Source organism: Periophthalmus magnuspinnatus, chromosome 1, assembly GCF_009829125.3.
Source record: "Periophthalmus magnuspinnatus isolate fPerMag1 chromosome 1, fPerMag1.2.pri, whole genome shotgun sequence".
Classification (NCBI taxonomy): domain Eukaryota; kingdom Metazoa; phylum Chordata; class Actinopteri; order Gobiiformes; family Gobiidae; genus Periophthalmus; species Periophthalmus magnuspinnatus.
In genome coordinates, this window is record NC_047126.1 from 19,095,000 (window position 1) to 19,119,898 (window position 24,899).

General features: G+C 37.7%; 5 protein-coding genes across 5 annotated transcripts; 2 read left to right on the forward strand and 3 right to left on the reverse strand.

Moving 5' to 3' along the window:
* Nucleotides 1–483: 483 nt before the first annotated feature.
* Nucleotides 484–4,838, reverse strand: ndufs8a (NADH:ubiquinone oxidoreductase core subunit S8a). Its single transcript, XM_033972272.2, has 8 exons — nucleotides 4,772–4,838; nucleotides 3,972–4,020; nucleotides 3,558–3,623; nucleotides 3,389–3,478; nucleotides 2,663–2,771; nucleotides 2,169–2,232; nucleotides 1,613–1,741; nucleotides 484–1,224 (listed from the first exon to the last, which is right to left on the reverse strand). Exons 2-8 carry the CDS (start codon nucleotides 4,012–4,014, stop codon nucleotides 1,093–1,095), a joined length of 633 nt encoding a protein of 210 aa, XP_033828163.1. The 5' UTR covers nucleotides 4,015–4,020; nucleotides 4,772–4,838; the 3' UTR covers nucleotides 484–1,092.
* si:dkey-9i23.8 (parapinopsin) lies at nucleotides 4,580–10,020 on the forward strand (the record flags this gene model as incomplete). Its single annotated transcript, XM_055224492.1, has 8 exons — nucleotides 4,580–4,601; nucleotides 5,318–5,454; nucleotides 5,552–5,615; nucleotides 6,947–7,072; nucleotides 8,091–8,223; nucleotides 8,820–8,972; nucleotides 9,263–9,347; nucleotides 9,721–10,020. Coding segments are annotated over 8 exons (930 nt in total), but the record flags the coding sequence as incomplete, so codon positions are not given.
* A 359-nt stretch (nucleotides 10,021–10,379) lies between these two features.
* tmem187 (transmembrane protein 187) lies at nucleotides 10,380–11,268 on the reverse strand. The gene has a single exon (XM_033970885.2). The coding sequence runs from the start codon at nucleotides 11,211–11,213 to the stop codon at nucleotides 10,449–10,451; it is 765 nt and encodes a 254-aa protein (XP_033826776.1). The 5' UTR covers nucleotides 11,214–11,268; the 3' UTR covers nucleotides 10,380–10,448.
* Nucleotides 11,269–14,097: 2,829 nt separating this feature from the next.
* Nucleotides 14,098–17,101, forward strand: LOC129456551 (uncharacterized). The gene is made up of 4 exons (XM_055224529.1): nucleotides 14,098–14,142; nucleotides 14,601–14,962; nucleotides 15,972–16,090; nucleotides 16,861–17,101. Exons 2-4 carry the CDS (start codon nucleotides 14,603–14,605, stop codon nucleotides 17,099–17,101), a joined length of 720 nt encoding a protein of 239 aa, XP_055080504.1. The 5' UTR covers nucleotides 14,098–14,142; nucleotides 14,601–14,602.
* A 1,296-nt stretch (nucleotides 17,102–18,397) lies between these two features.
* On the reverse strand, nucleotides 18,398–23,798 carry saraf (store-operated calcium entry-associated regulatory factor). The gene is made up of 7 exons (XM_033974774.2): nucleotides 23,583–23,798; nucleotides 22,607–22,788; nucleotides 22,167–22,365; nucleotides 21,118–21,378; nucleotides 20,373–20,538; nucleotides 19,862–19,965; nucleotides 18,398–19,145 (listed from the first exon to the last, which is right to left on the reverse strand). The coding sequence occupies exons 1-7, from the start codon at nucleotides 23,647–23,649 to the stop codon at nucleotides 19,120–19,122; spliced, it is 1,005 nt and encodes a 334-aa protein (XP_033830665.1). The 5' UTR covers nucleotides 23,650–23,798; the 3' UTR covers nucleotides 18,398–19,119.
* Between the last annotated feature and the right edge of the window lie 1,101 nt (nucleotides 23,799–24,899).

Here is a 24,899-nt window from a genome sequence, read left to right on the forward strand (position 1 = left end):
CTTTTTTGTAGACACTGACAAGTTTACATGCACACTTTAAATCTTAAAAGTGTCATGTAAATGGAAAAATCATAATCTGATTTATTTCTGATCACTGTCTAGTTACTCGAGTCATGTTGTGCTGTTTGCATGTCATTTAAATAATCTTAAATGTGTAGAAATCAGGTAAGAATCAGATTTTGGTTCGAAGAATTTTAAAGGTACACTATGCAACTTTTTCCATGTGGGATTTGCCACATGGTTGTCTCCACAGAAATATTGCATTGCCTTGAATGTTCCACAGTTTGTGGTATTTTTTGCTCAAAAATACCTAGAAAAACATGTATTCTCATTGTAAGTGTAGTTGCCTTTCCATGGAGATGGATCAGTTTAATGCCATACGGTGGAAATCAATAATCTCCATGAAGACAAGCAGGTGTGGTCTATACAACCCTCCAGTTATATAGTGCACCTTTAATTTAATAAAACAACAAAGATACAAACTTTTACACTCCTCCCAAACTTTATTGAGGTGAAAATATTCTTATGGACAAACAGATAAAACTCAGTGTTACTGTAAAGGACCATATTTATAATTGTAGCATTAAGTTCAATCTGAGCAGGAGACAGTGCTCAAATTACCCTTATACAATAAATATCTCATTTAACATGGTAAAACTCATCACTTTAAACTACCAGATACCAGAGGAAATGTACATGCAGTGGTTCTCAATAGTGGTGTGGGGCCCCTGGTGGCAGTCAGGAGAATAGGTCCTAGTTTAATCCTGGTTTTCATGGGGATGGTTTGTTATAAATTTCAGGAGTTTATACTGAATGTTGAGGGTTAAGGGAGCCTCAGCTGGCTCCTTACAAAATATACCTGGTTTACTATCTGATTTAGTTCTGGTTAACCCGGTTTTATACCTGTTGTGGACCGAATTTTCTCAGATTTTCACAGATAAACATTGCACCAAGTTCACCCACTTGACATGAAGACTTTAAGAACCACAGCTGTATCTGAATCTAAAGCTCTTTGTCCAGCTGCATACGCTCATAGACTGTTTATTGTGGACGTTTTGCAGAGAGGTCTCAATGGTATCTGTGAAGCCAGGTTTATCGGTACAGGTAATCAGCCTGGATGTTGGCGGCAATCTCTGCCTCCCACTTGTCTCCGTTGTTGAGGAGTTTCTCTTTGTTGTACAGCAGCTCTTCATGTGTTTCGGTTGAGAATTCAAAGTTAGGACCCTAAAGGCAAAAAACAATATTAGGCATTATCCTACTACTTTACTCACTTTGTAATGTTGGTATTTCACATCTTAAAACTTAGAATAAAATGCACGTTTTAATGAGGAAATCACATTAGAACATGGTTAATTTTTTTTTTAAAAGCCCAGTAATGTTCTATTTGAATCTAACCTGAGAAATTATACATACATACCTAAAGAGCACCTAATACCTAAAGAGCACCTATTTTTATTTTTAACCATTTTGCAGTTTTCTGAGGAGGTCCATGAAGCGTTCCTCTTTACACTTAGTTTGAAATTATTTTACCAGTTTAATACATTTTGAAGAATAAGCTACTTTATACAACAGCAAAAGTATTCTTCATGATCACTTTGTCCGAGTGACTTACCTCTACAATGGCGTCGACAGGACAGGCTTCTTGGCAGAATCCACAGTAAATACATTTGGTCATGTCAATGTCGTAACGAGTGGTCCTCCTGCTGCCGTCTGCTCGGGTCTCTGCTTCTATAGTGATGGCCTGAAAACAAAAAGAACAAAGCCATAACAACAGCCTTTGCCAACTCAATAAAACACTACAGTACTACTGGATGTTGTGATGAGCAAAAAGAATATGAACAGAAGCACTCCAGTTGTAGCAGTACTAGTAGCAGTAGTAAGAGCTCTTTGGAAGCTCATATTAACTGAAGATTGGTTCTCTTTTCAATCAAATGGAGAATAACTGATGGCATTTTGTCAATTTACAATAAAATGTATTATATGTAATTTATATAATTTGGCTACAATGTAGTTTATGACAAAAATGTTATGGTTTTACAAAAAAAAAGTTAATGGTCAAAATGTAGTTTGTTTCAGCTGCAAAAATATTTGTCATTTTGTTCCACGTTTGGATCTGCAGGATAGACTACCATAGATCTTTATTCTCCACAAATTCTTGTTTTCAATACCTGAGCAGGACAAATGGCTTCACACAGTTTGCAGGCGATGCAGCGTTCTTCTCCGGAGGGATACCTAAAATTGTAGTTTGCATACATTTAAATAATGTACACGTACTTTTAAATAGGTGTGCATACTATAGTAAACAAATCCCTAAATTATATTTTTGCAGTAATCTCAGACAGTCCATAAGTTTCTCACACAAAATTATAAAAAAAAAAAACGTTGCCCAATTTACCCTATTAAGATAAACAAACACATACACCATCTAGTGACCAAATAATATACTGCAACTGCTCTTATCAGTAAATTATAGTAAAATACATAAACAGTACAATTAATCGAGTATGTCAATATTTCAGTCTAGTAAACTCTGAAAAAAACTCTAAATTTACATAACTGAGTTTTTATCTCTCCCTCTTATTTTATAATTCACCGTTTTCGAATGTCACAAGATTGAAAAATGTCCTAAATAAATGCTTGTATTAGTGGCTATGGCTTTCACCTCCTCAGAGCATGCTCCCCTCTGAACCTTGGCGATAGAGGCCCTTTTTCAAACGGATAGTTGATGGTTGCTGGTTCCCTGAACAAGTAGCTCATGGTCATCCCCAGACCTGAAATTCAAAAAGACAATGAAGACATTCAGGCCTGAAAGAAACTTAGTTATAAAGAAAATGATTCATTATAAAGAAATATGTCATTTACATCAGTTTTCTAAACACAGTTGCTCAAAAACTTGGAGTGTGAATAAATAATTTTGTGCATGCAGTCTCTACCAAAACATTGCAACAGGAACACAAATAACTTTTGTTTTGGTTCTTCACAGCTGAGCAACTGTTGCCCCATTATGTCATTATGATTCTTCTGCACAAACATTTGGGGTGGCGTCATCTGAATAGAGGTGGGAGATGGATAGTAATAGTTACGGTTTTGGAGATATGCAAAAGAATATTCAATATCTATGTTTAAAAATATTCAAACAAAAGTATAAATTACATTTTTAGGCAAATTTTATGGTCCCTTCATAAAATGCATTATAGTTTAGTTTATTTGTTTACTTTATCAGGGACAATGTACACAAAACATTGACGTACACAAAAGAGGTAATATTAAAATATTGTTTGAATATCATTAGAGATAAAGGATGCTTCTATAACATGCTGGTATAAGCTGAGCATATGTTTTAAGTTAGGAGAAAGACAGGAGGGTGTACAGTGAACAATTTTCTCACCTCTGAAGAGCTCTGTCCACAGCAGCGTCTGTGCTGCTCTGTCTGTGATGGACTTCATGTCTGTGGGCAACTCCTGGGCGTTCACATACTCTGCACAGAAATAAACGGGTCATCGTATTTGAGGTTCAGGGTTTACATTATAGACTGTACTGTAGAAGAGAATACTTACTGAAGCCCTCTCTTTGTGCAGACACACTGAACGACCTTACTAAGCTCCTACTTGCTGCAAATGTGCCTGTAAAAAAGAGAAATATTAAATAAACTATTCTCGGTGTTAATGTTAACTACTTACTCATAGAGTAAATGTTCACCAGTGTAATTATAAGACTGAGAGGATGCATGTATTTGATATGCAAAAAGTAAACGTTACGATTTCCTGTCAAAACATTTTAATATATTAACTACTGCTACTTTTCCTACAACCTGATAATTTTGTACAATTTTGGGATTTATATATCCATACATTTTGCATTTAACTGGTTACATCCACAGTATATGTATAACACAATTCAAGGTTTCATTGTAATTTAAAATTAAAGGACAGTTGTTTAAACTGCAAAAGTTTACTGTGGCATGACAGTACCTGGTCTTGAAGCACAGTAGATTAAACGCAATGTAGAAGCCATTCCGAGCTAAAAATAAAGAAAATACATGTACAATTACTAAACAAATCAATTCAACTATGACATCAACGCATATACGCTACCACTGTAACGGAGTAAACAACACTGGGTACATGAGAGCAACAAATGCTAAACAAGCCCTGAATTTAGTACATTCTCTCTGTTTAGAGTCACATTGAATTTCCTCTAGGGTCAATTTCACCTCTATTTGATTCTCTTATAACTAGATAAAAATAAGTGGCCTAATTTTCAGCCCATTTGTTACAGAGATCTTCTGAATGATCCAAGGACAACACAATGGTTAAAATGTGGTGAAATCATTTACAATACGACTGACTTACTAAGAATACTGACATTTTATTGCCTCAGTAAATAGAAGTGCATCCCGTTTGTAATGTTATAGTTATCTGCTAACCTGATCGCGTAACAAGAGATTAACCAAAGCGCATTAGATAACCAACAATCTATACACGGGTTAAAAGCAGCAAATACATGCGCGTATGGAGTCCTGCAGTGAACACAGTGCGACCCACGACGAGTCCGTATTTTTGAACTTGTGCAGGGGTAATGTGTGGCTAGGCTAACACCGGGTGAACATACCGTCAAGGACTTTTTTTACGAAAAGGTCGCTTGAGGTGATTGCATGACAAATTTAGCTTTTTAGCGGTATCGATTACATTTTGTTGGCATATAATTGCATACCTAGATAAATACAAATGTGCGTTGGACAGTCTATGTGTTGAATTTAAATCAAACTTACCAAAAATATCGCTATTTGGCCTTCTGAACCAGAACAGCGGACTCTAGGAAGGGACTCTGCGTGAACAGGAAGTGGAAGCGTGATGACGTCGTTGACGCAAGCAGATATAATTTCGGTGACAGAGATTTCGCACATTGTTAAATAATAATCTTTGGTTATCTCCATTGAAATAATTTAACCCTATCAAAATACTGATAATACTCAATGGATTCCGTACTTGTAGAAACAACAACCGTCTGAAAACAATACAATCGCGACCATATCTTCTCAGTTACGTGGACGACCAAAACTAATTTAGAATTTTGTAGGAAACGTGGCACATCTGAGTTAACTGAGGTGTAGAAATTTAATTAAAATGAGTTTGACGACATCACAATTAATCTTCCATGCGGAACGTAAACTCAGACTACATCATCATCGGGACTGTTGAGTTGCTTATAAGATATTCATTTTATAAGTTAGTCCAGCTAGTTAGTATTGTTTATTATTATTATTATTATTTTGCGCATAATAATAAAAAATGTTAATGGTTATTGTGTCTTTCAGTGAATGTGAGCGGGTCTTCTGATGTGGCGGAGTTCTCGTGGTCTGATGCGGAGAAGTGGCTGCTGGTGTCGGTCCTGAGTCTGGAGGTGATGATGGGAGTGTCGGGAAACTGTCTTGTCCTCTTGGTCAAAACTAAGGTCAGCAGCTAGACTTGTAATCAGTAGCTATGTTTACCTTTTTTTCTGGATACAGGCCTATCAAGTAGTTATTTTTCATTTTCCATTTTATTTCCAGTGCAAAGGGAACTTCAGAAATCGCTGCTGGGTTCCCCTCATGAATCTCACCTTCTCAGATTTAGGTAAGCTAATATTAATGTTTGATATTTAATTTTAAACGGCCTGGGGCATTATAACTTCACTGGTGGAGGATCCCTCATCTCTGCTGAGATGTTACTGTTTTGCCAGGAATGTTCTACAATGTGGGGTTAACACTAGAACTGAAATGGGAATAAAAGCCTTTGGTTATTTTGCTTCCCAATAATGAAATGCATTTGAAGGACATGCAAAACTGGATACATTGGTGCCACTAAAGCACTTTAATAATGTGGTGATAAACATTAATAATCACGCATGCACCTGTTTTTAATGTTTAAAATGCATCTACTCTGTATGTAGTTTTTGTTTGTATTACTCTGTATTTTAACAGGGCACTCATGAAAAAGAGAGTCTGAGTACTCTCACTGGGCTCTCCCTGTATAAATAAAGATCAATTAAATAAACAAAATGAAGACCACCAGGCCAAGTACAGGTCAGGTCTGTGGAGGGGCGACCCTGCTCACAGTAAAGTAAGTGTTTTTCAAGCTATATCGAGTCAATACATAATAGAAATTTATTGCCAGTCTGTGAAACATTCCAGGCAAGGCAATTACATTTCCTGGAGGACAAGAAGGTGGCACACTCCTCAACAGAAAAGTTACAAAGTTCACCTTTAATTTAACCTTGCACAGCAAGATGGATTCTTGCGATGTGCCCACTTGTTGTTGGACCAATGACAGAGCAGCATTGAGGTTTATGTGGAAGCCAAAGGCAAAGTGCCCAAGCAAACCAAAACAATACAGACTGACATACTTCAGCCTATGAAGATGCCTGTGCTTTTCTCTCAACTGGATGTAATAAAGGTTCTGACATTTGCTATGACATTCCACCTTTTCTGGCGAGAGCCAGGTTACCCTTAATAAAACAATGTCCAATCACTAAAAAAAAAGGTATTTTGATAGATCAGTATTATTTACTATTCAACAGACAATTACAGGTAAGACTTAAATCATTACAACAAGTTTTTGGGCAACAGTGGTGCAGTGGGTTTTACATTTGCCCACCAAGATCCAATGTTGCTCAAGCATATCCTCCTGTTGTGTCCTTAGGCAAGACACTGCACCCAGAGCCAATCTGCAGCTAGTTTGTTTTATGCATTAGTTTTATTATATATATATATATATATATATATATATATATATATATATATATATATATATATATATATATATATATATATATATATATATATATATATATATATATATATATATATATATATATATATATATATATATATATATATATATATATATATATATATATATATATATATATATATATATATATATATATATATATATATATTTTCCAGGTTGTTCTGTGCTGATAATCCCTGGGTCACTCTTGGCCATGCTCACTGGAGGTCAAAGTTCGCCATGGTGTGAAGCGGTCAGTTTGCTCAAATTTGCTTTCATCACTTCTTCAATCGGCAACATCAGTGAGTCATTTATCTATCTAATTTGATGTAATCTAGTGATACTAATGTGTTACTCAAGGCCTATAATAAAAGTTGCAATATCACAAATGCAATATTGCAAAATGCAATATCACAATCAAGCCACAGGGGGACATAGGTGAGTTTGCCTTTTGAAACTGGAATTCAGAATCAGAATCAGAATCAGAAGACTTTTATTGCCATCGTCTGTGAACACAGTCCACAAACTAGGAACTTACTGCAGTGATAAACTGCAACATAAAAACACACTGAATAAATACAAATATAAATAAGGGCATGAACAGAGTTAAAAAATATATGCTTAAAAATAAAATAAAATACTTAGAAGTAGAAAATATATACAACAGCAGCATCAGAACAACAATGCAAACATGGCTTATTAAATTCACTGCTCTCTTTAGGAGTAAAATGATCATTATATTCACTTTCAACCCATAATGTGGCAAAAAGTAGACTCGTTCGATGTCACATCACATGACTTTATTAAGCTGTATTAACGCTTTTATTAATTATATACTATAAATGACAGTGCTATTGGGACACAATGTTGCTTGGTAGTAAGTCCTTCGTAAAGAAATGATTCAAATAGACTAAACCAAGACAATATCTGACTTGAGGATTAACTAATGCCTAAAACAGGGATAAATTAGGTATAGATGCATTTTAAAGGTGGATTATTTTCTGGAGGAGGGTCCCTCACCTAATAATATCTCTATGGAGATATGATTGCTTTTGCATAGAATGTTATGTATGGCATCGACCTTGTCTTTCTTCATGGGGACTATTCAAGGTATTTTTCAGTATTAAAAAATAAGTTTAATGAGATACTGTGGAAAATTCTAATGACATTTCCATGCAGATACGCATGTGGCAGACCACTAGAAAGTTACACAGTGCACCTTTAGTGTTGCTTTTTTCCTCAAATAAATTATGCAGCACACACACAGTTCAGTTCTTTTGGGGCTTGTTACCTGTTCTCTGTATTGCCTCCTGTCTGCAGGTGTCCTCTCTGTGCAGCGCCTGATCACATCTTCAGGAAAAGTGACAGTTTTTCTTTTATTCGCTGCATGTTTGAGCTCATGGGTAACTGGAGCTGTGTTTGGGGCTGTGCCGGTCACCTTCTCCTGGATCAAGTATGGAGAAAAAGATTAAATATTTAAACAACTATATATGTATAATAACTTTTAGAATGATAATGATGCATCTATCTTTTGGACCTATTTTACATTCACAGCTTTATAGTGGGTGACTTGTTTTGCCCAAAGACATACTGAAAGTAAGATACCTTTGGGTTGTTGTACAACTGTCACTCCTAGGCCTGTCAGGACTTATGATTCAACACATGAGAGCTGCAGCAATCATTTTTGGAGTTAATTTATCATGGGTACTTTTTCTTCATACTAGTGGAGAACTTTTTGTCATTTTTTTTGTACTTTTCTGAAGATTTGAGCCATAGAGGCTCAAATAAATAACGTCTATGACTCATTAAGTGTTTCATTTATTTATTGCAGCTCATGTTTATTAACAGTGCTGTACATAGAGAATAGTTTTTGGAGGAAAACTGCTTCACGGTTTTCATGTCAGTGGCATAATGGTTTTTAATATTTTTGTCTATATTTTCTTCAGCAATATCATATTTCAAAATGTGTTATCATGACAGGCCTAGTCACTCCTGAGTACTGGGTTTCCAGTTAGATTATTTAAATCTTTGAATCTGATTTGTTTGTAGATATGACCGTGCGGAGATGCTGTGTGCTGTGTTCTGGGAGAGCAGTTACTCCGACATGTTGGTCTACATCCTCTGTGCCTTCTCCATCTGTGTCTTCTTCCCATTTATCCTCATGATCCTCTGCTCCATTACCAGTGCAGCCTGGTGTAACAGGTAAAAAAATAACATCTCTCTCTTTTGTATAATATCAAATGCCTTTACAGTTATACATTTACTCCAAATGAGGTAGTGGTGGCAATGAGCTCCTGGACAGCTGGACAAAAGTATATTAACTGAGTGTCTTGCTGAAAGGCAAACTACTGCAACAAATTAAATGTCCAGTGTTAATAGTTTGTTTTATCTCTTTCATAAAAAATTTACCACAGTGGCCAGTGGGTTAAATAATATATTTTTATCAACATTGCTTTCTAGTTAATCACTCAAATTTGTAACTTGCCTCGTAGAGATGAAGAGGCGGACCTCTCTGACATCACTCCCATGCTGGTCGTGGCCTACACTTTCTGCTACACACCATTTGTTTTGTCTGAGGTATTTTATGTTTAATGTTACTACATCATGTCTCAGGGCATGTAACTGCTTTCTCTGTATTTGAGAGAAAACATATTATTTCTACAATTTATATTTTAAAATATTAATATCATAAGATTTGTTTATTTTAGTACAAGGAACTGTGGTCCAAAGAAAAAGAAACAAATACTCTGATGAAGGCTATTTGCCGAAGTGTAACCTGAAAAAAAATAAAATAAAATAAATAGTTTTAGACATCTGCCACCTGAGTATGCAATGCAGCTTTTCATTTTTAAAGTTGCTGTTCTTTGCCCCAGTATAAGGCTATTGGTTTTTTGTAATAAGATTAGAACATTAACATCGCACAATTTAACCCTCTGTATCTGTTCTCCAGATGATTCTTCTGGGCAGATTTGATCTCTCTGCATCTCCTACTTGGCTGCGCACAGTGTCCTCCATCATGTCCTATTTGAACTGCAGTTTAAATCCTCTTATTTACCTCTGTCATCAGGACTTCAGAGAGGCAGGACTGGCTCTGCTTTGGCCCAAAACACACACAAACACCGAACCTGTGCTCACTGCAATACAGAAACTGGACCTGTAGAATTGAAATAGGTGTAGATATTTATTTATATTTACTCTGATATTGTCTTGGTAGGAAAATATGTCTTTGCATTTAAGTCATCCTTTAGTATCTGAGGGGTTAAACCTGTCAGGAGCAGTGGATGACACCCCTGATCTAGGGTTGTCAGAAAATCAATACCCATAGTTTTAGTTTTAGATTGTTCTTTATATATCAGTACTAGTATAAACCCACCACTAAAGAAACCACTCTTACTTGTGTTTGAAATTAATGTCAAAGAATGTTCTTTACAATCATTGATGTATCGGATTTGTAATTGTATAAGTGATTTCACAATGGTAAAATCAGGTTAATTTCAGTCCAATAAAATGTCAAACAGCTAAATTAATTGAAGGTCTAAAGTCTTTTATTATCCTTTAGTAATAATTTTTCCAGTCAAAGTCTTGAAGTGAATTATGATTGCTGCCAGTAGCACAAATAAAATATATGAAACTATAATATTCTGACATTTATTTGCATTTCTCGAACAGCAGTCCTCTTTAGTCTTTTGCTTTGTGCGTAATTTGCGTCAGTGTCGTCAAAAAGCAAAAACTATAATGAAACTGCAGTACGTCACAAACTTTGGACCAAAAATGTCCCGTTATCCTCTGGAAAATCCAAAACTGGGCAAGCCAATGATCCAGTAATTTCAGCAGCACAAAACCAGCGCAGGACAGCACTGCTAGGACCAAATATTGAAATGTTTGGCGATTTCCAAAGCGCAGGTGGACTTGTGTTCCCTTGTAAATGGCTAAGAGGACATGGCACCCCAGAGCACTTTCAAATCCACAGTCAAATATGAGGGAAAGACCGTAGCTTAAAATGGAGCAAAGTTCAACCACCAGTGCGTGGTTTTTGGTTGTTTTGCCTTGTATAAAGCTGATCCAAATGGGGACCCAAGCGAAAATAGGCAGAGTAAACCACTGGTCCAAAACAGCAGCAGTGCGCGTGAGTAGAGCCAAGCGCCACCACTGGACAGGTCCGTAAAATATGGCCATTAACGCAAAAACCTCCCTCATGTATCTATCGTCTTTGGTTTCACTTTTATCCTTGTATTTCAGCAGCCACGAAAATCCCATTAACACATAGGCAATGTTGACCAAAGAGTTGAAAGGCATGGCGATCAAAAATGGGAGGTAATCTACAGTTTTTTCAGCGTAGTGATCGTAAATTAAGTCCACTTTTACCTCGTCAAAAAGTGCAGTGTGCGCCAGTGCTGTGCAAAAGACAAAAGGCACAATTACATGAACTAAGGCAGCCTTCATTATTGTTAAATATCTACATGAAACAAACAAATGAAAAGGTCATAGCTCTGTTAAAATAAGGAAAAGGTACAAAGTTGTTCCGGGTTCTGAGTCACGTGATTTAAAGAGATGACGTGTTTGGCCAAGTTGTACACAGTAATGAGCCGTGTTATGATTATAACACGGCACATTAAGTGTCCAGTTTAATGCAGATATTATAAAGTGTTCATGAGACGAACAGCAGAGGGGAAGAAACTGTTCTTATGGCGAGAGGTTCTGGTCCCAATGGACCGTAGCCTCCTGCCAGAGGGAAGTGGCTCAAATAGTCCATGTCCAGGCTGAGAGGTGTCAGCTGCTATACGGCCTGCTCGCCCCCGAGTCCTGGAGACGTACAGGTCCTGTAGAGATGGAAGGAGCAGCCAATCACCTTCTCAGCAGAGCGCACAATGCGCTGCAGTCTCTGTCTGTCCCTGGCAGTGGCCCCAGCGAACCACACAGTGATGGAGGAGGTGAGGATGGACTCAATGATGGAAGTGTAAAACTGCACCATCATCTGGACCGGCAGCTTGAGTTTCCTCAGCTGCCGCAGGTGGAACATCCTCAGCTGGGCTTTCTTGATGAGGGAGCTGATGGTCGGCAGTGCAAAGAGACCACAGTGGTGATGGGGGAGTCCGTCAGGGTGAGGGGAGGCAGGGGGGCTGTGACTTTCCTGAAGTCCACGATCATCTCCACTGTCTTCTGGGCGTTGAGCTCCAGGTTGTTGCTGCTGCACCAGGACACCAGCCGGTCCACCTCCCTCTTGTAGGCAGACTCATCGCCGTCTGAGATGAGTCCGATGAGGGTGGTGTCATCCACAAACTTAACCAGTTTGACGGAGTCGTGGCTGGAGGTGTAGCAGTTGGTGTACAGGGAGAAGAGCAGGGGAGAAAGTACACAGCCCTGTGGAGATCCTGTGCTGATAGTCCAAGTGTCCGAGACATTCTTCCCCAGCCGCACGCGCTGTCTCCTGTCTGTCAGGAAGTCAGTGATCCACCTGCAGGTGGAGTCAGGCATGTTGAGCTGAGCGAGCTTGTCCTGGAGCAGAGCGGGGAGGATGGTGTTGAATGCAGAGCTGAAGTCCACAAACAGGATCCTGGCGTAGGTTCCCGGGGAGTCCAGATGCTGGAGGATGAAGTGAAGGGCCAGGTTAATGGCGTCGTCCACAGACCGATTGGCTCTGTAGGCAAACTGCAGAGGGTCCAGGAGGGGGGAGGTGAGGGACTTGAGGTGGTGCAGGACCAGGCGCTCAAATGACTTCATGACTACAGACGTCAGCGCCACAGGTCTGTAGTCATTAAGTCCAGTGATCCTGGGCTTCTTGGGGACGGGGACAATGGTGGACAGCTTGAAGCAGGCTGGGGCATGACATGGGGGGTGAAACTTCAAACCTCGCATAAAAGCCGTTTAACTTTTCTGCTAATTGTCTGTTGTCCACGGCGGGAGGGGCTTTGGGCCTGTAGTTGGTGATTTGCCTAAGCCCTCTCCAGACAGAAGCAGAGTCGTTGGTGGAGAAATGCTGCTCCAGACGTGTATTGTACTTCGCTTTAGCCTTTTCCACCTCTTTGCTAAACGCATACTTGCAACGCCTGTAGCCTTCACGATCTTCTGCCCTGAAAGCCATCTCCTTTTCCCTCCTCAAACGTCTCAGTCTGGGTGTGAACCAGGGTTTGTTGTTGTTAAAAGTCACCCTGGTGCATGATGGAATGATGCTGTCCTCACAGAACTGAATGTATGTCGTCACAGTGTCTGTGTACTCATCCAAACTTCTTAGAAGTCCTCACAGCAGGTTTGGAGAGTTTCAGCCGTTGTTTGTAAGCAGGGATGAGGTGAACCATGACGTGATCAGAGAACCCTAGAGCAGCGCGGGGCACGGCTCTGTAGGCTCCACTGACTGTTGTGTAACAGTGATCCAGCGTCTTCTGCTCTCTCGTCGGGCATTTAATAAACTGTTTATATTTGGGCAGTTCCTGGAACATGCGCACACCCTGTATCTGTGGATGTTCCAGGTACTGGGGAACGGCGAGGGCAGTATGCAGTGTCCATCCCGATGATTTCGAGATAGGGAACTGAAACCGGCTTCAACTTTGTGTATTAGACTAAACTATAACCCTTTGGACACAGAAACAGGACAGCGCAGTGGCAATAGAGATTAGGCTCCATTATAATCGGTGCGTAAAACTGGGGCTGCCCAGTGCGTACGGCTCCACAAGCCCATAGTGAGGGGCTGAAGTTGTCCACACTGAGCACATCTTTGAATGGTGATTGTGTTCAAAGTACCTCTGTTTAGAATAGTAGAGAAGCGAAGCAGAGCGGTGGATGTTATGCGCTGAGACTCCTCCACCTGCAGTGAGCCCCAGAGAGCGCCACGCTCTGCAGGTTTTTTCCAAGGAGGAGTCCAGTCACTCCACGGGGAGAAAATGTTGCTTACTTCATTAAACAGTTTGTGTTTGATACGTAAGAGTGGAGAGGTGCAGCTAAAGTGCGGTGCAGATCTGTCTAAACATTTGTCAGTATCCTTAATGGGCATTAATATAAGCTTTAACTCATCCAAGCCTCATCCAGTCTTTTGCAGTCTGCGTTCATTTTGATTCAACATCGAGCCCTAAATCATTACATGTCGACTTTTTTTTTTACTTTATTCTCATCAAATTAAGACTTTAATGTCAAAACGTTACGACTTTATTTTCGTAGCGCCCACATAATACTTGACCCTTTTGCCCCGTGGTAACTGAAGACAGCAAAAGTTGACGTCAAAAGAACTGGTCGTGTGAGTTTTTGTTTAAGACGAACTGAAAAGCAACAGGAAACATGTGGCTGGCATCGTTTCAGAAATAATTTAGAGCCGAGATAAAACTCTGAAAGGAGGAGTACCATCAGATCCCACAGCACACACAAGAGAGCACCTCATCAGGTAAGACGCATTCTTTTTATTATACTTTTAAACACAAATATTATGTAAAATTGACTTTTATAAACTTTAAATCATGTTATTATAGTTTTCATGCATCATTAGCTTACTCAAAGTTGTAATTTATTATTCATGTTCGAGAAATGCTGCATTGTCTCGCTCTTGAGGCTTGAGAGCTCAGAAAAAATCAGTTTTCATCTATACCTCCAGGACTGCTATACTTATTTGCAGTTATTTTTTTAAATCCTTGTGTAGCAACAGTACAAACACGTACATACATATCTGCAGCTATTTAGAGTCAAATGGCACAGGGCAGGTTCCTCTACAGAAGACACTTGTCACTATTTACTTAAGAAGTGACCAAATAATGCTGAATAACCAACACTTAAATGTAAATATGAATACATTTGAGTATTTGATGTTATATGCTGTTAATCCACTGCTTTCACATTTATTTAAAGTTATGGAGAAATCACCATTGGACCAGAAGCCTCGTGCAGTCTCAGACACCTCTAAAAATTACATCGACCAAGATCATCCTCACATTCGGGACAGAAGTTTTACCGACATTCAGAAAATAATCAAAAAAGATGCTTCGGCGAATACACCCCCACTGCACACAAGTGAAATGCAGCCAAGAGCTTCCTCATCCACACCACTCACCGAAAACAGATATATGTATGAAACTGTGCTCAGACCAGACATGAAGGTCAAATGTGAGCAGGACTACAAAGAAAACAGCTCTAAAAACATGAATGTAGAATATAGTCTGTGGAATACAAAGCCAGCGACTGATGGGCGTCCAAACAAGGAAATGACATGGGTGAGCCAAATAAATGTCACGGTGATTTCCACAAAGAGCCCCAGGTGATAGTGTGCCGATAACTATCAAATATCTATCAACTCATTAAGTGCAATTTTAGTGATGGCAAGATTTTTTTTAGATGTTAGACAAGTTTGTTGGAGCTACTGGCAAAAGTAGACAGTATGGGTACAAATGTTCACAGTATGGGCACTGAAAAAAAAAAACACCCAAAAAATTAAGTAAAATAAAGTAAAATTAAAGGTTGATCTTTAAAAATCCACCATCGGAGAAAACATGAGTGAGCCGATTATGTCAGCTTTTCCCAATATTTTTAAATAGATCATTACAAAATCTAAATTATTTGCTTTGAATCAATGTAAAATAATTGAATGGAAATAGGCGACACAATATATTTAAATAGGGTATAGACAGTATAGACCACATATGTCAAACTCTGCCCGTGGTGTAATTATACTTGGCTCTTGAGATTATTTCAAATGTGCATTAGTGCTGGCCTGCTGGCACATAGTGCATGCACCAGTAATACAACAAATCCCAGAATGCTTTACTAGTACGCTGCAGTCGAGAACAGCAAGCCCCCCTCCTTTTCTGTTGACACACATTAGTAACCAAGCTACTGGTCACCTCGGCCAAATTAAGTGCTACAGAGAGAGAGAGAGAGAGGGGGGTGATTTATTTTATTTATTTAAATAATGTGTCTTTTATTTCTCATAGGTTTGTAATGTCAAGCTTGAGTTGTTTCAGAAACTAAAGTTTGTTTCCATATGAAAAGGTTAAACATTACATGTCATTTTTTTCAATAAATGTTGAGTTTGGCTCGTCTTAGTTTTTAACTTTGGCCCACTGTGAATTTGAGTTTGACACGCCTTAGACAGAAGACCCTGTAAAACAATAGCCAACAAAGCAATAATAATGAAATGTAATCTTTTATTATATTATATTATTATTATTTATTAAGCTATTAAAGTCTAATCTCTTACTAATCTTTAAAACTGTGCTGCTGCAGAAGAAAAAAAAAGATGAGACCGATGAAAACTCAGAGAAAGTGTCCGGTAACGAAGATTTCAGTGGACTGTCCAAAACTCACCAGACAAACTCTCATAAAAGAAATGAGTCTGCTTGGAGGTACATTTTTGTTGAAATTAAAAAAAATGTCTGAATATTAGAGGTTTCTTTTTCTAATAAATTCACTTATTAAGTCTAAAGGCTAAAGGCTTAAGTGTAGCTTTTCTGATGAAGGGTCCACCTTCACCTGCTTATCTCCATGGAAATTTTATGGCTTAGCCTGAAATGTTCCACAGTATGACTTTAAACTTTTATCTTCATAAATAGGCAGACTTGTTCACAAAATGCACGACTTTTAAGGTTCTTTAGCGTCAAGAAGATTTGTAATTACATCATGAAAGGTCATTTTAATGGCTTACTGTGGAACACTTTCATGGAGATGAGCATAATGTGGAAACACATCAGAAAGTTTCTGTAGTGCATCTTTAACCTTTAACTTATATAATTTTGTTTCTTTATTTCTTCATCAAAACCAGAGCCGTGTCTCCTTCTTAAGAGCTCAATATGCACATTCACCTTTACCAAACTAACGATGTTGACCTGCAGAAACCATTCACTGTTCAGCCCCATAAGGTCTTATATGTGATACATCTCATTTCGTTTCAAGTTTTAGTATTGATTAGTCTCTGAGTATCTTTTTTCACAGTGCCAATCATAAAGTACTCTTGGGTCAAATGCAGAGAACAGATTTATACATGGAAAATAAATTATAAACAACAAAAGATGAATGTTGTCCTAGTTTCCTTGTTGTAACATGTTTTCTTAAAACTAATTGAAATATATATATTTTTTTAAATCCTGTTACTTACTGTAGCTTTATGTCTTTCCAGTTTTGGCTCTTTCCAAATCGGCCCTCCAGTTGACCTTGTGGCAGAGGTGCTGTCGGGTGAAGAATGGGCAGGGTTTTTGGAAAATAAGCAGAAATTTCCACCAGATCTGATTTCATCCCCCACAATAGATTACTACGAGTCTGTTGAATATGTACCTGTGTTCAACCAGGAAATAGCCCACGGTGCAGTGGAGTGCAAATCTACAATAAGGCAATCCAAGTCAATGGGTATATTATTTTAATTGTAAAGATGCATTAACATATGTAACTTTTGTGGAAGAAAATCCACCACCTGCTTGTATTCATGGATATATTGTTTTGCCTGGGATGTTCCACAGTAGGGAGTTAAACCTGTTTACATTTATCCATAGATCTGACCTGTAACTTGGCCTGATTGCACAACCTGCTTATCTCTAAGGAGATGGATAAGTTTAGGACAATACTGTGCAACATTCCAAAGCAATGGCATCTCCATAGAGACAAGCAGGTGACAGATTCCCACCAGAAATGTTACATAGAGTGCACCTTCTAAAATATATTTTGGAGAGGGTTTAAAATAGCAGGGTATTGACTGGAATTTTTATCTAGTAATTGTATCTTACTTCTTGGTTTAGAAGTCCTTCCTCCCAAACTCTCCCACTCCTCCTCATCGGCTCAGGACAGCGTTTTTAGATCCTCCATTTTCTACAAATTTCCATCTTCAGGACAAGAGTTACCAGTGAACACACCCAAGGTAAACTGGAATCTTACCAAGAGTATATTAAAACGAGGCCGTTTTGCAGAAGAATCCTGTCCCCAGTTGGATTTATTGTTCATAACATATTTTGAAACTTTCACACTTAAAGAATCTTTTTTTTTTTTTTTTTTGGACAAATCTCTCATCTTCAGAAAACAAATATAGCTTAAAATGATAACGCCTTACTCAGAGTCCCACAGTAGGTTGTACAAGTGCACACTATTTAATGTTTCTGGTGTAGGTTAAACCACCTGATAACCCTCCACCAGAAAAAGTTACATAATGTGCATTTAAAAACAGCTTTACTATATGTTTACATTGCTTTCTGGCTAATCATACCTTGTGTTCTCTGTCTCCCTCAGTCTGGTCCTTCAGCTCTGGAGAAGTTCAAGGCAAAGCTGCGGAAATCATCACCAGAAGAGGCACAGCTCAAAGAGACGCTCAAATAAAGAAAATATACACAACATTTTGAATTTACTGGAAATCAACAGAAAACACATCTAGAAGAGAATGGCAAGGGAAATGGCACTGTTTGGAGATAAATTACACTTGGTCCCTTACTTTACACATACTTAAATGGCTTTAGTCCTGCTTTAAACTGTAGCACATTTTTATGGTCAAGGAAAATGCATTGCTAAACCAGTTATCTGATGTTTTTGATTTTCATGTTAAATAATTAATTACAATTTCAGTATTGTATCAAAAGGTATCTTTAAGTACTTTACAATACTCTCTTCCCAATATTTTTTTTAAATGTATCAATGAATATAAAACAACAAAAACTTAACACTTAAAAAATATATATTAAAAAAACAACCATTTACTTATTTATTGTAAGTCTTCACAAAAGCATTGCAAATACCGGTACACATTTACTTTGTTGTTAATATTGCTCACTCTTACAATACATTAATAACTCTACTATGTGCAACTATAAAAAAGCTTTTCACAGCAAAGTTGATAAGACCAAAAATATCAATAATGTTTATGTTTGTCATGATCGTTATGTCATAATGGGTAATCAGTCTGTATTTATACAATGATAAAACATTGACTAAAACTATTTTTATGTATCTCAAGTGAAAACATTCACGGCCACAATATGTAACTTTTTAGGTAAAACATTTACTAAAATAAAAGCAATTTGGTTGCATTTACCATACTGAAAAACAGTTTACTCTGAGCGGGCTTGCACATCCACAAACCCGACTCTTATTTGGCCTGGAGGACGGCCTGCTTCTGTTTGTTTCCAGGAAATGTTGTTCTTTGGCTACAACATTCCATATTGTGAAATACAATATATCTGTCTCCATGGAGAACGTTCCAAAGTATGGTTTTAACTTTTGATTTCCACGGAATCATGCAGATGACATGCCACCTCCAGAAAGTTACAAACTGCAGCTTTACTAAAGAGCTGTTCACTGCAAAGCATGATCTCAGTGGAATTTACCCAAATCTGATCAGTGCTGTTCTTAATTATTAATTGTGCATGACAGGAAGAAGAAACAGATGTGCGTAAAACATCTATCTTCTTTTGGTACCTCCAAACCCTGCAAAGACAGAACAGTGGGTTACTAAATGAATAAGTAAAAAGAAGTTAATCTGTTCATTACAAATGTGAATGTTGACTGTGGCTTTGTGCACAATGGGAGCTGGCTAGTTCAGAGGGACGTGCGTAGCCATTTCTGGTGTGATGTAATGTCTATGAGGTTTTTGCCAAGTTGCGTTAAAATAAATAAATCCTGAGAGATCAGGCAGTGAACATGGAGCTGTGGATGAATGTGACTGACAACATGTTAAACACTTGACAAATGTGAGGAAAACTTCACCAAAGGATACTTCTGTGTCGAGAGGACACTTCACCAGAGGACACTTCTGTGTCCAGAGGACACTTCACCAGAGGACACTTCTGTGTCACATATGTGGCTGCCCCTACATCGCACATAACTCTCAATTTTGCAAGTACCTGCACTGCAACCGCTCCTGCATTGTTACCACAGCAGGACCAAAAATGTGCCACTGAAATACATAGGATTTCAGCAAACGCCACATAGTCACAGCCTATTAGACAATAATTTTTTTTCAACACAGCAACAAAAAACAGTTGAAGACGATGGTTTGTTTAATGGTGATCATTACACCAGGCTACATCAACGGAACTTGGCAAAAGGACATATTTGGAACTGTACTTCAAATTTTGTTTCAACTAATTAAAATAAATGATTATGTCTTTATTTTGTCCTGAGAGAAGGTCTTTTTCTCTGACCTGAAGCAGTTCTGGTGCCAGAGGAGGTGGAGTTTGTGGAGGAGGAGGGTCTGGAGTAACTATCCGTGTGACTATAATATCCATGTGTCTGATAAGGCTGGGACCTGAAACAATAACAGGTTATGTATGTTATAAATGCACAGAATACACTCTTTTCAACAAATAATTATTTTTTTGTTAAGGTCACAAAAAAACAAATGATTGTAAATGGCTTTATATGTTGCCTATATACAGTATGTAAAAACATGATCACAACATATTTTTCTTAAATTAAATTAAATCTCATCCTAAATGCTTTCTCAAATTGTCTCAAAAGTATCAGTTTGTATCCACCCATGTTCCGCAGTATGGCATTACTTATCTAAAGCTCCTATTAATCCTATCCACAGAACAGATATAACATCTTCATGGAAGCAAGCAGGTGATGGACCCTCCACCACAAATGTTACACAGTGCACCTTTAAAGATGAAAAAAGTTCCAATTTATGTCTGATTTTGTCTCTCTACTAACCTCTGGCGACCGAACATATACCCCAAGAGCCCTCCTGTTCCCATCCCAGTCCAAAAGCCTCCCCCTCCAGGCCCAGTGTTGCGAGTAGAGCGCCCCCCAGTGTACGGATACTGGCCCTGTGTATAGTCACTGTGGAAGCCATAGCCCGGGTTTGCTTCAGGATAACCTGCAACAGAAAAAACAAATGTCAAGTTGTTACTTTCATTTTTTTCAAAATGATGTACTAAATAGTATTCAGTATCCATGTGTGTCAGCTTCTTGTTTTTTTTAAGGATGATTAACCATACAAGAAATATAATATTTACTTTTAATTGCTATGGCAACAGTCCTTACTTTTCATCATTCTGGAACCTTGGATAGAACTGAGTGGGATTGATGCCTTGTGATATTACATAAAGATGTAGAATTTCCAGAAGTTTTGTATCTTTAGAAATGTAATTTCATGTGCTTAGGAATAGTTTGATGTCTAGATAGTATGAACGAAAAACTGACATCCCCATTTTCACTGCATAGCTAAATAAACCCACGATAACGTTTCTAAATTAGGACTGGCCACTAATTAACTAATTAGTGACCAAATACAAAAAATAAAAAGATTTATATTGCTGTTGTTTTATTTAACAGGTAAATGTATTTTTTCTTTGTTACAATCAAAGTGCACCAACTTGTTTTCTTTGTTGTTTTTCTTTGTTTCTTTGTTGTGTTGTTGAAAAATTCGCTATTGCTATGGTAGAGTACTGTGTACCTGTGGAGGTGTAGTCAGGCTTAAACCCAGGAGGAGGGGGGGCAGAGGCAGAGCCGTGGTGGGTCTCTCTGGGCTCTGGTCCCTGGGTCCCTGTGTTTCCGCTGAGGAACAGTTTGTAGAGACCGAATGCGATCAACAGCAGCAGCACTACAACCAACAGCCCCCCAGAGTCCTCTCCACCTGAGGAGCTCTGACGTGGAGGAGACTGTGACTTATGACCAGAGAAACCATTGAAGAAACTGGAAGCAAAACCTGCAAAATCTGACCAAAAAGAACAACAATTGGATTAATTTTGATATTAAAAATTTCATCCATATCCCTACTATCAAATGGTTGTTACATTTCGATAGTAAGGAAAATGTTCAGTATTACATAACGTTTTGATACCACAAGGATAATAAAAAATACACTCTTTTTTACACAATATAAATAACAAAATAGCAGTTTCTTTAACTGTATCATGTGGCCTTATACTTGTTCTGAAGTCCAAGAACCTCACCTTTTTTTTCATATTTATGTACTTTAAATTTTTGGCCAAAAGAACATATAGTTTACTAGTACATAGAAGATAGATACTAGTTTTAGTCATCAATTAGTTATTAATTAGTATCTGGGGTATAATTTTTTAATAACCCTTCCAGACAGTAAATTCACCTACATTAAAAGGCATGTACCAGATTTTTCCACACATATTTGAAAGAAATTTGCCTTGCCCCAGTACAAACATAAATAAACAAATACATTGTATGAGCAGCTTTTGAGGTAAAAATAAGTCTGCTGTGGTACTGTCTGTGTCTAATTATAACATGTTTGATAATCAGGAAGTACCTGATTAGCATGCTAATTGTTGTTAACATTACCATGGCGGTAACTCCGCTCTGTTCTTCAAAAGTTGTGAAAAGTGCTTATAAACTCATTGCAGTGAATAATTAGGATACCTGCAAACTTTTTTTTTTAATTATGAACTAATTTTTCATGTTTTTAAGACTTTTGGATCTTTTAAGAATATTCACTCTTAGACCATAGATATCCTCAAGCCTGTACTGTACCTCCAAATCCGCTGGACCCACGTTGGGACCCCCAACCGCCCTGATTCTTTTTGCGCCCCTCGTCCGTCAGCTCCAGAGTGTACTCCAGACCACATGAGCCAGTCAGGACGTATGGGTCGGACGGGTGGTTGTAGCCCTCACAGCTCACCTCAACACGCCCAAAACGGTACGCATTATCCATGTCTGTTTTACACTCCCACTGCAAGAAAAACAGTTTAATTTCACATGGTATTTTTACTTCTTTCACTGCATCCATAAATGTCATCTGTAGTGTTCCTATAGATCAGCTGTTTGCTGTAGCTCTAACCTAGACAGTGTACATTTTGTGTAAATTTTGCAGTGAAAATATTTGCAGCAAATATCAATGATGCCAAGGCATAACCAATCAGTTGTGTCTGATTGAAGAGGATAGAGGTGGGCTTTTTCCTCTTGGCCTGTACCTGTACATCGACCCCGTCCCAGCCCTTGTTCTGGCACTGGACCACCTCTGGAGTGAAGGCGTGACACCCAGCAGAGCCCCCGACACACTGCAGCTGAGGCACTGGACTGGTCCTGCGTCCAGTAGTGTAACGGCCCCTATACAGAGTCAGGACCTGGATGTCCCGTAACAAAACACTACCTCCTGAGGAGAGAGAATATGACTTACTGAGATTGTCTTCCAAGGATTTTGTTTACATCTATGGTGATGCAGCAAGATTGAGTTGTAGTTCTGGAGGCTTTCTAACCCAAAGATCCAACTGACTCACTTGAATCATACCCATAACAGGTTAATTGGACAATGGACAAGTACTTTTTTAGACTATAATTGAATTATTTATTAATTATTTATTAAACATCTAAACTGTAAACTCATCGTGTCTACAAGTAAAAGTAAAATAATATAAACTACTGTAAATATTTAAGATGTCCAAAAAGGAATGGGAAGATAACTTAAACTGAATTATCTTATGTTACATGTTAATTATTCATATTGTGACGTTTTATTACACATTTTAAAGACTTCTACATCATCTCTAAACAATTACTATGGCTAAATATCAAACGTTTTCTCTTCGTAATTTGCAGCTGAAAACATATAGTAGAGTACATAATTTGCAATGAAACTAATATTTTATACTGTATAGGTGTAGTCTATACTTTCGAGAGTGCAAGTACTATGAACCACTTAAATTACCTAGAGAAAAAAACTAACCACAATGACAAAATATACTAAATGTTCCAATTAATCTGTATGACAAGAGTTCCGGAAAGTTGTTAATATCCTGTTAATGATGATAATGAGTATGATCAAGAGATTAGGCCTATACATATTGAGATATTCCAGTACATAAAAACATGAATATAATTATGTTATTTGTAAAGTAAACGGGAACAGGAAGTTCAATTGTAATAATTTAGCTCCTTTAAAATGCTTACCGTCATTCCAGCAGGAAACAGCCTCCAAAAACGAAAACGCGACTAGAAATATTAAAGCCCGCTTCATTTTTGCACAATACGTCCTGGACGTTCATATAATCCTCGATCTAATATCTTTTTACTTGATTACACAGTCGATAGTGTCGAAACGAAACCGCATACGCGCACAAAAAGTTACCTGATACTTCCGGGTTACGTCATATGTTTTGCCTCGCTGGACCAATCAGAATCATGCACGACTAAATCACAAAAGTATTGTCTGATGCAAATAAAGAGGAAAGTTTGGGATTATTGCCACAGTTTGCGTCATCTATAACTACTGAATAAAAATGTGTGGTAATATCAAATTAATATATTTTATGCATTTTATGGTGCATTGAGTTATAGCAGTTTTAATAAAGGGTCATCATAGACAGTATATATTTAGATTTGCAGTCTATGAGGGAAATAAAACTGAAATTTCTTGCGTAAGTACTTCAAACAAAACTGGCATTGTATGCTCCAAGCGTTAATCTACAATTGCCGTTTTATTTGTATTTTTAGCCATTTGAAAGAAATAAGCCAGGTGATTTCCAGTTTTCTGCAATAAAAAAAAACTCTTGTTATGTAACTACAGACAAATCCATGTTCTTTCAAAAAGTTAATTTCTGTTACATAACAAACTTTTCATAACCATGTATTTCTTCAAGTCTACTCTAATGTCTACCTAAGAATAGTAAAATGAGTAAGATGGCACTAAATTGATCATATTCTTGACAGTCTTGGGTTCAGTTCCCTGAAGGGTTCCCTGCATCAACCTAAAATATGTGTCAAAGGTAAGGTCTGTTACAGCAACTGCTTTATCAGCATTCAAATTTTACATGGGTAAAATCTTAATTTTGTTCCACCTAACCATACAAGGACAACACATAAGCTAGGGCTCTTTACAGCTAAATAAATCTTAAATAGTTTTAAACATTGAGGTACAACCATAGACTGTGTAAAGAATATACAGTCTATGGGTATCATAGTCCCAACCAAATGCAAAAGCTAACAAGATGAACATAGGAAAAACATTAAGAAAAACCTTTGTTCTACGACTGTTAACTATTTTAAAGTTTAATTTGTATTGACACAGCCCTATTTAAGTTTCACCTATTGCTCTAAGAACCTTGTAATGAGAAATACAATTAATTACCTTCTGTTCAGAATGTGTGCATTTCCTGCCACTCAAAACCTGGAATAAAGTCACTTTTATAATCTACATAGGCTTTTATACACAAACATTAGGTATATACTTTCTCAACAGGTTATTCTTCTGTCTGTTTTAAATAATTG

Bases quoted from the DNA above. Each gene is read 5' to 3' on its own strand.
- saraf (XM_033974774.2), bottom strand. From the start codon at position 23,649: ATGAAGCGGGCTTTAATATTTCTAGTCGCGTTTTCGTTTTTGGAGGCT. The intron at 21,379-22,166 runs GTACAGTACAGG...CTTTTTGGTCAG, and splicing joins TGGGTCCAGCGGATTTGGAG to ATTTTGCAGGTTTTGCTTCC. The intron at 19,966-20,372 runs GTTAGTAGAGAG...TTATTGTTTCAG, and splicing joins TATATGTTCGGTCGCCAGAG to GTCCCAGCCTTATCAGACAC.
- LOC129456551 (XM_055224529.1), top strand. From the start codon at position 14,603: ATGGAGAAATCACCATTGGACCAGAAGCCTCGTGCAGTCTCAGACACC. The intron at 14,963-15,971 runs GTGAGCCAAATA...GTGCTGCTGCAG, and splicing joins CAAACAAGGAAATGACATGG to AAGAAAAAAAAAGATGAGAC. The intron at 16,091-16,860 runs GTACATTTTTGT...ATGTCTTTCCAG, and splicing joins AGAAATGAGTCTGCTTGGAG to TTTTGGCTCTTTCCAAATCG.
- ndufs8a (XM_033972272.2), bottom strand. From the start codon at position 4,014: ATGGCTTCTACATTGCGTTTAATCTACTGTGCTTCAAGACCAG. The intron at 3,624-3,971 runs GTACTGTCATGC...TCTTTTTTACAG, and splicing joins CTACTGTGCTTCAAGACCAG to GCACATTTGCAGCAAGTAGG. The intron at 2,233-2,662 runs GTGAAAGCCATA...CTACAATTTTAG, and splicing joins GGGGAGCATGCTCTGAGGAG to GTATCCCTCCGGAGAAGAAC.
- tmem187 (XM_033970885.2), bottom strand. From the start codon at position 11,213: ATGAAGGCTGCCTTAGTTCATGTAATTGTGCCTTTTGTCTTTTGCACA.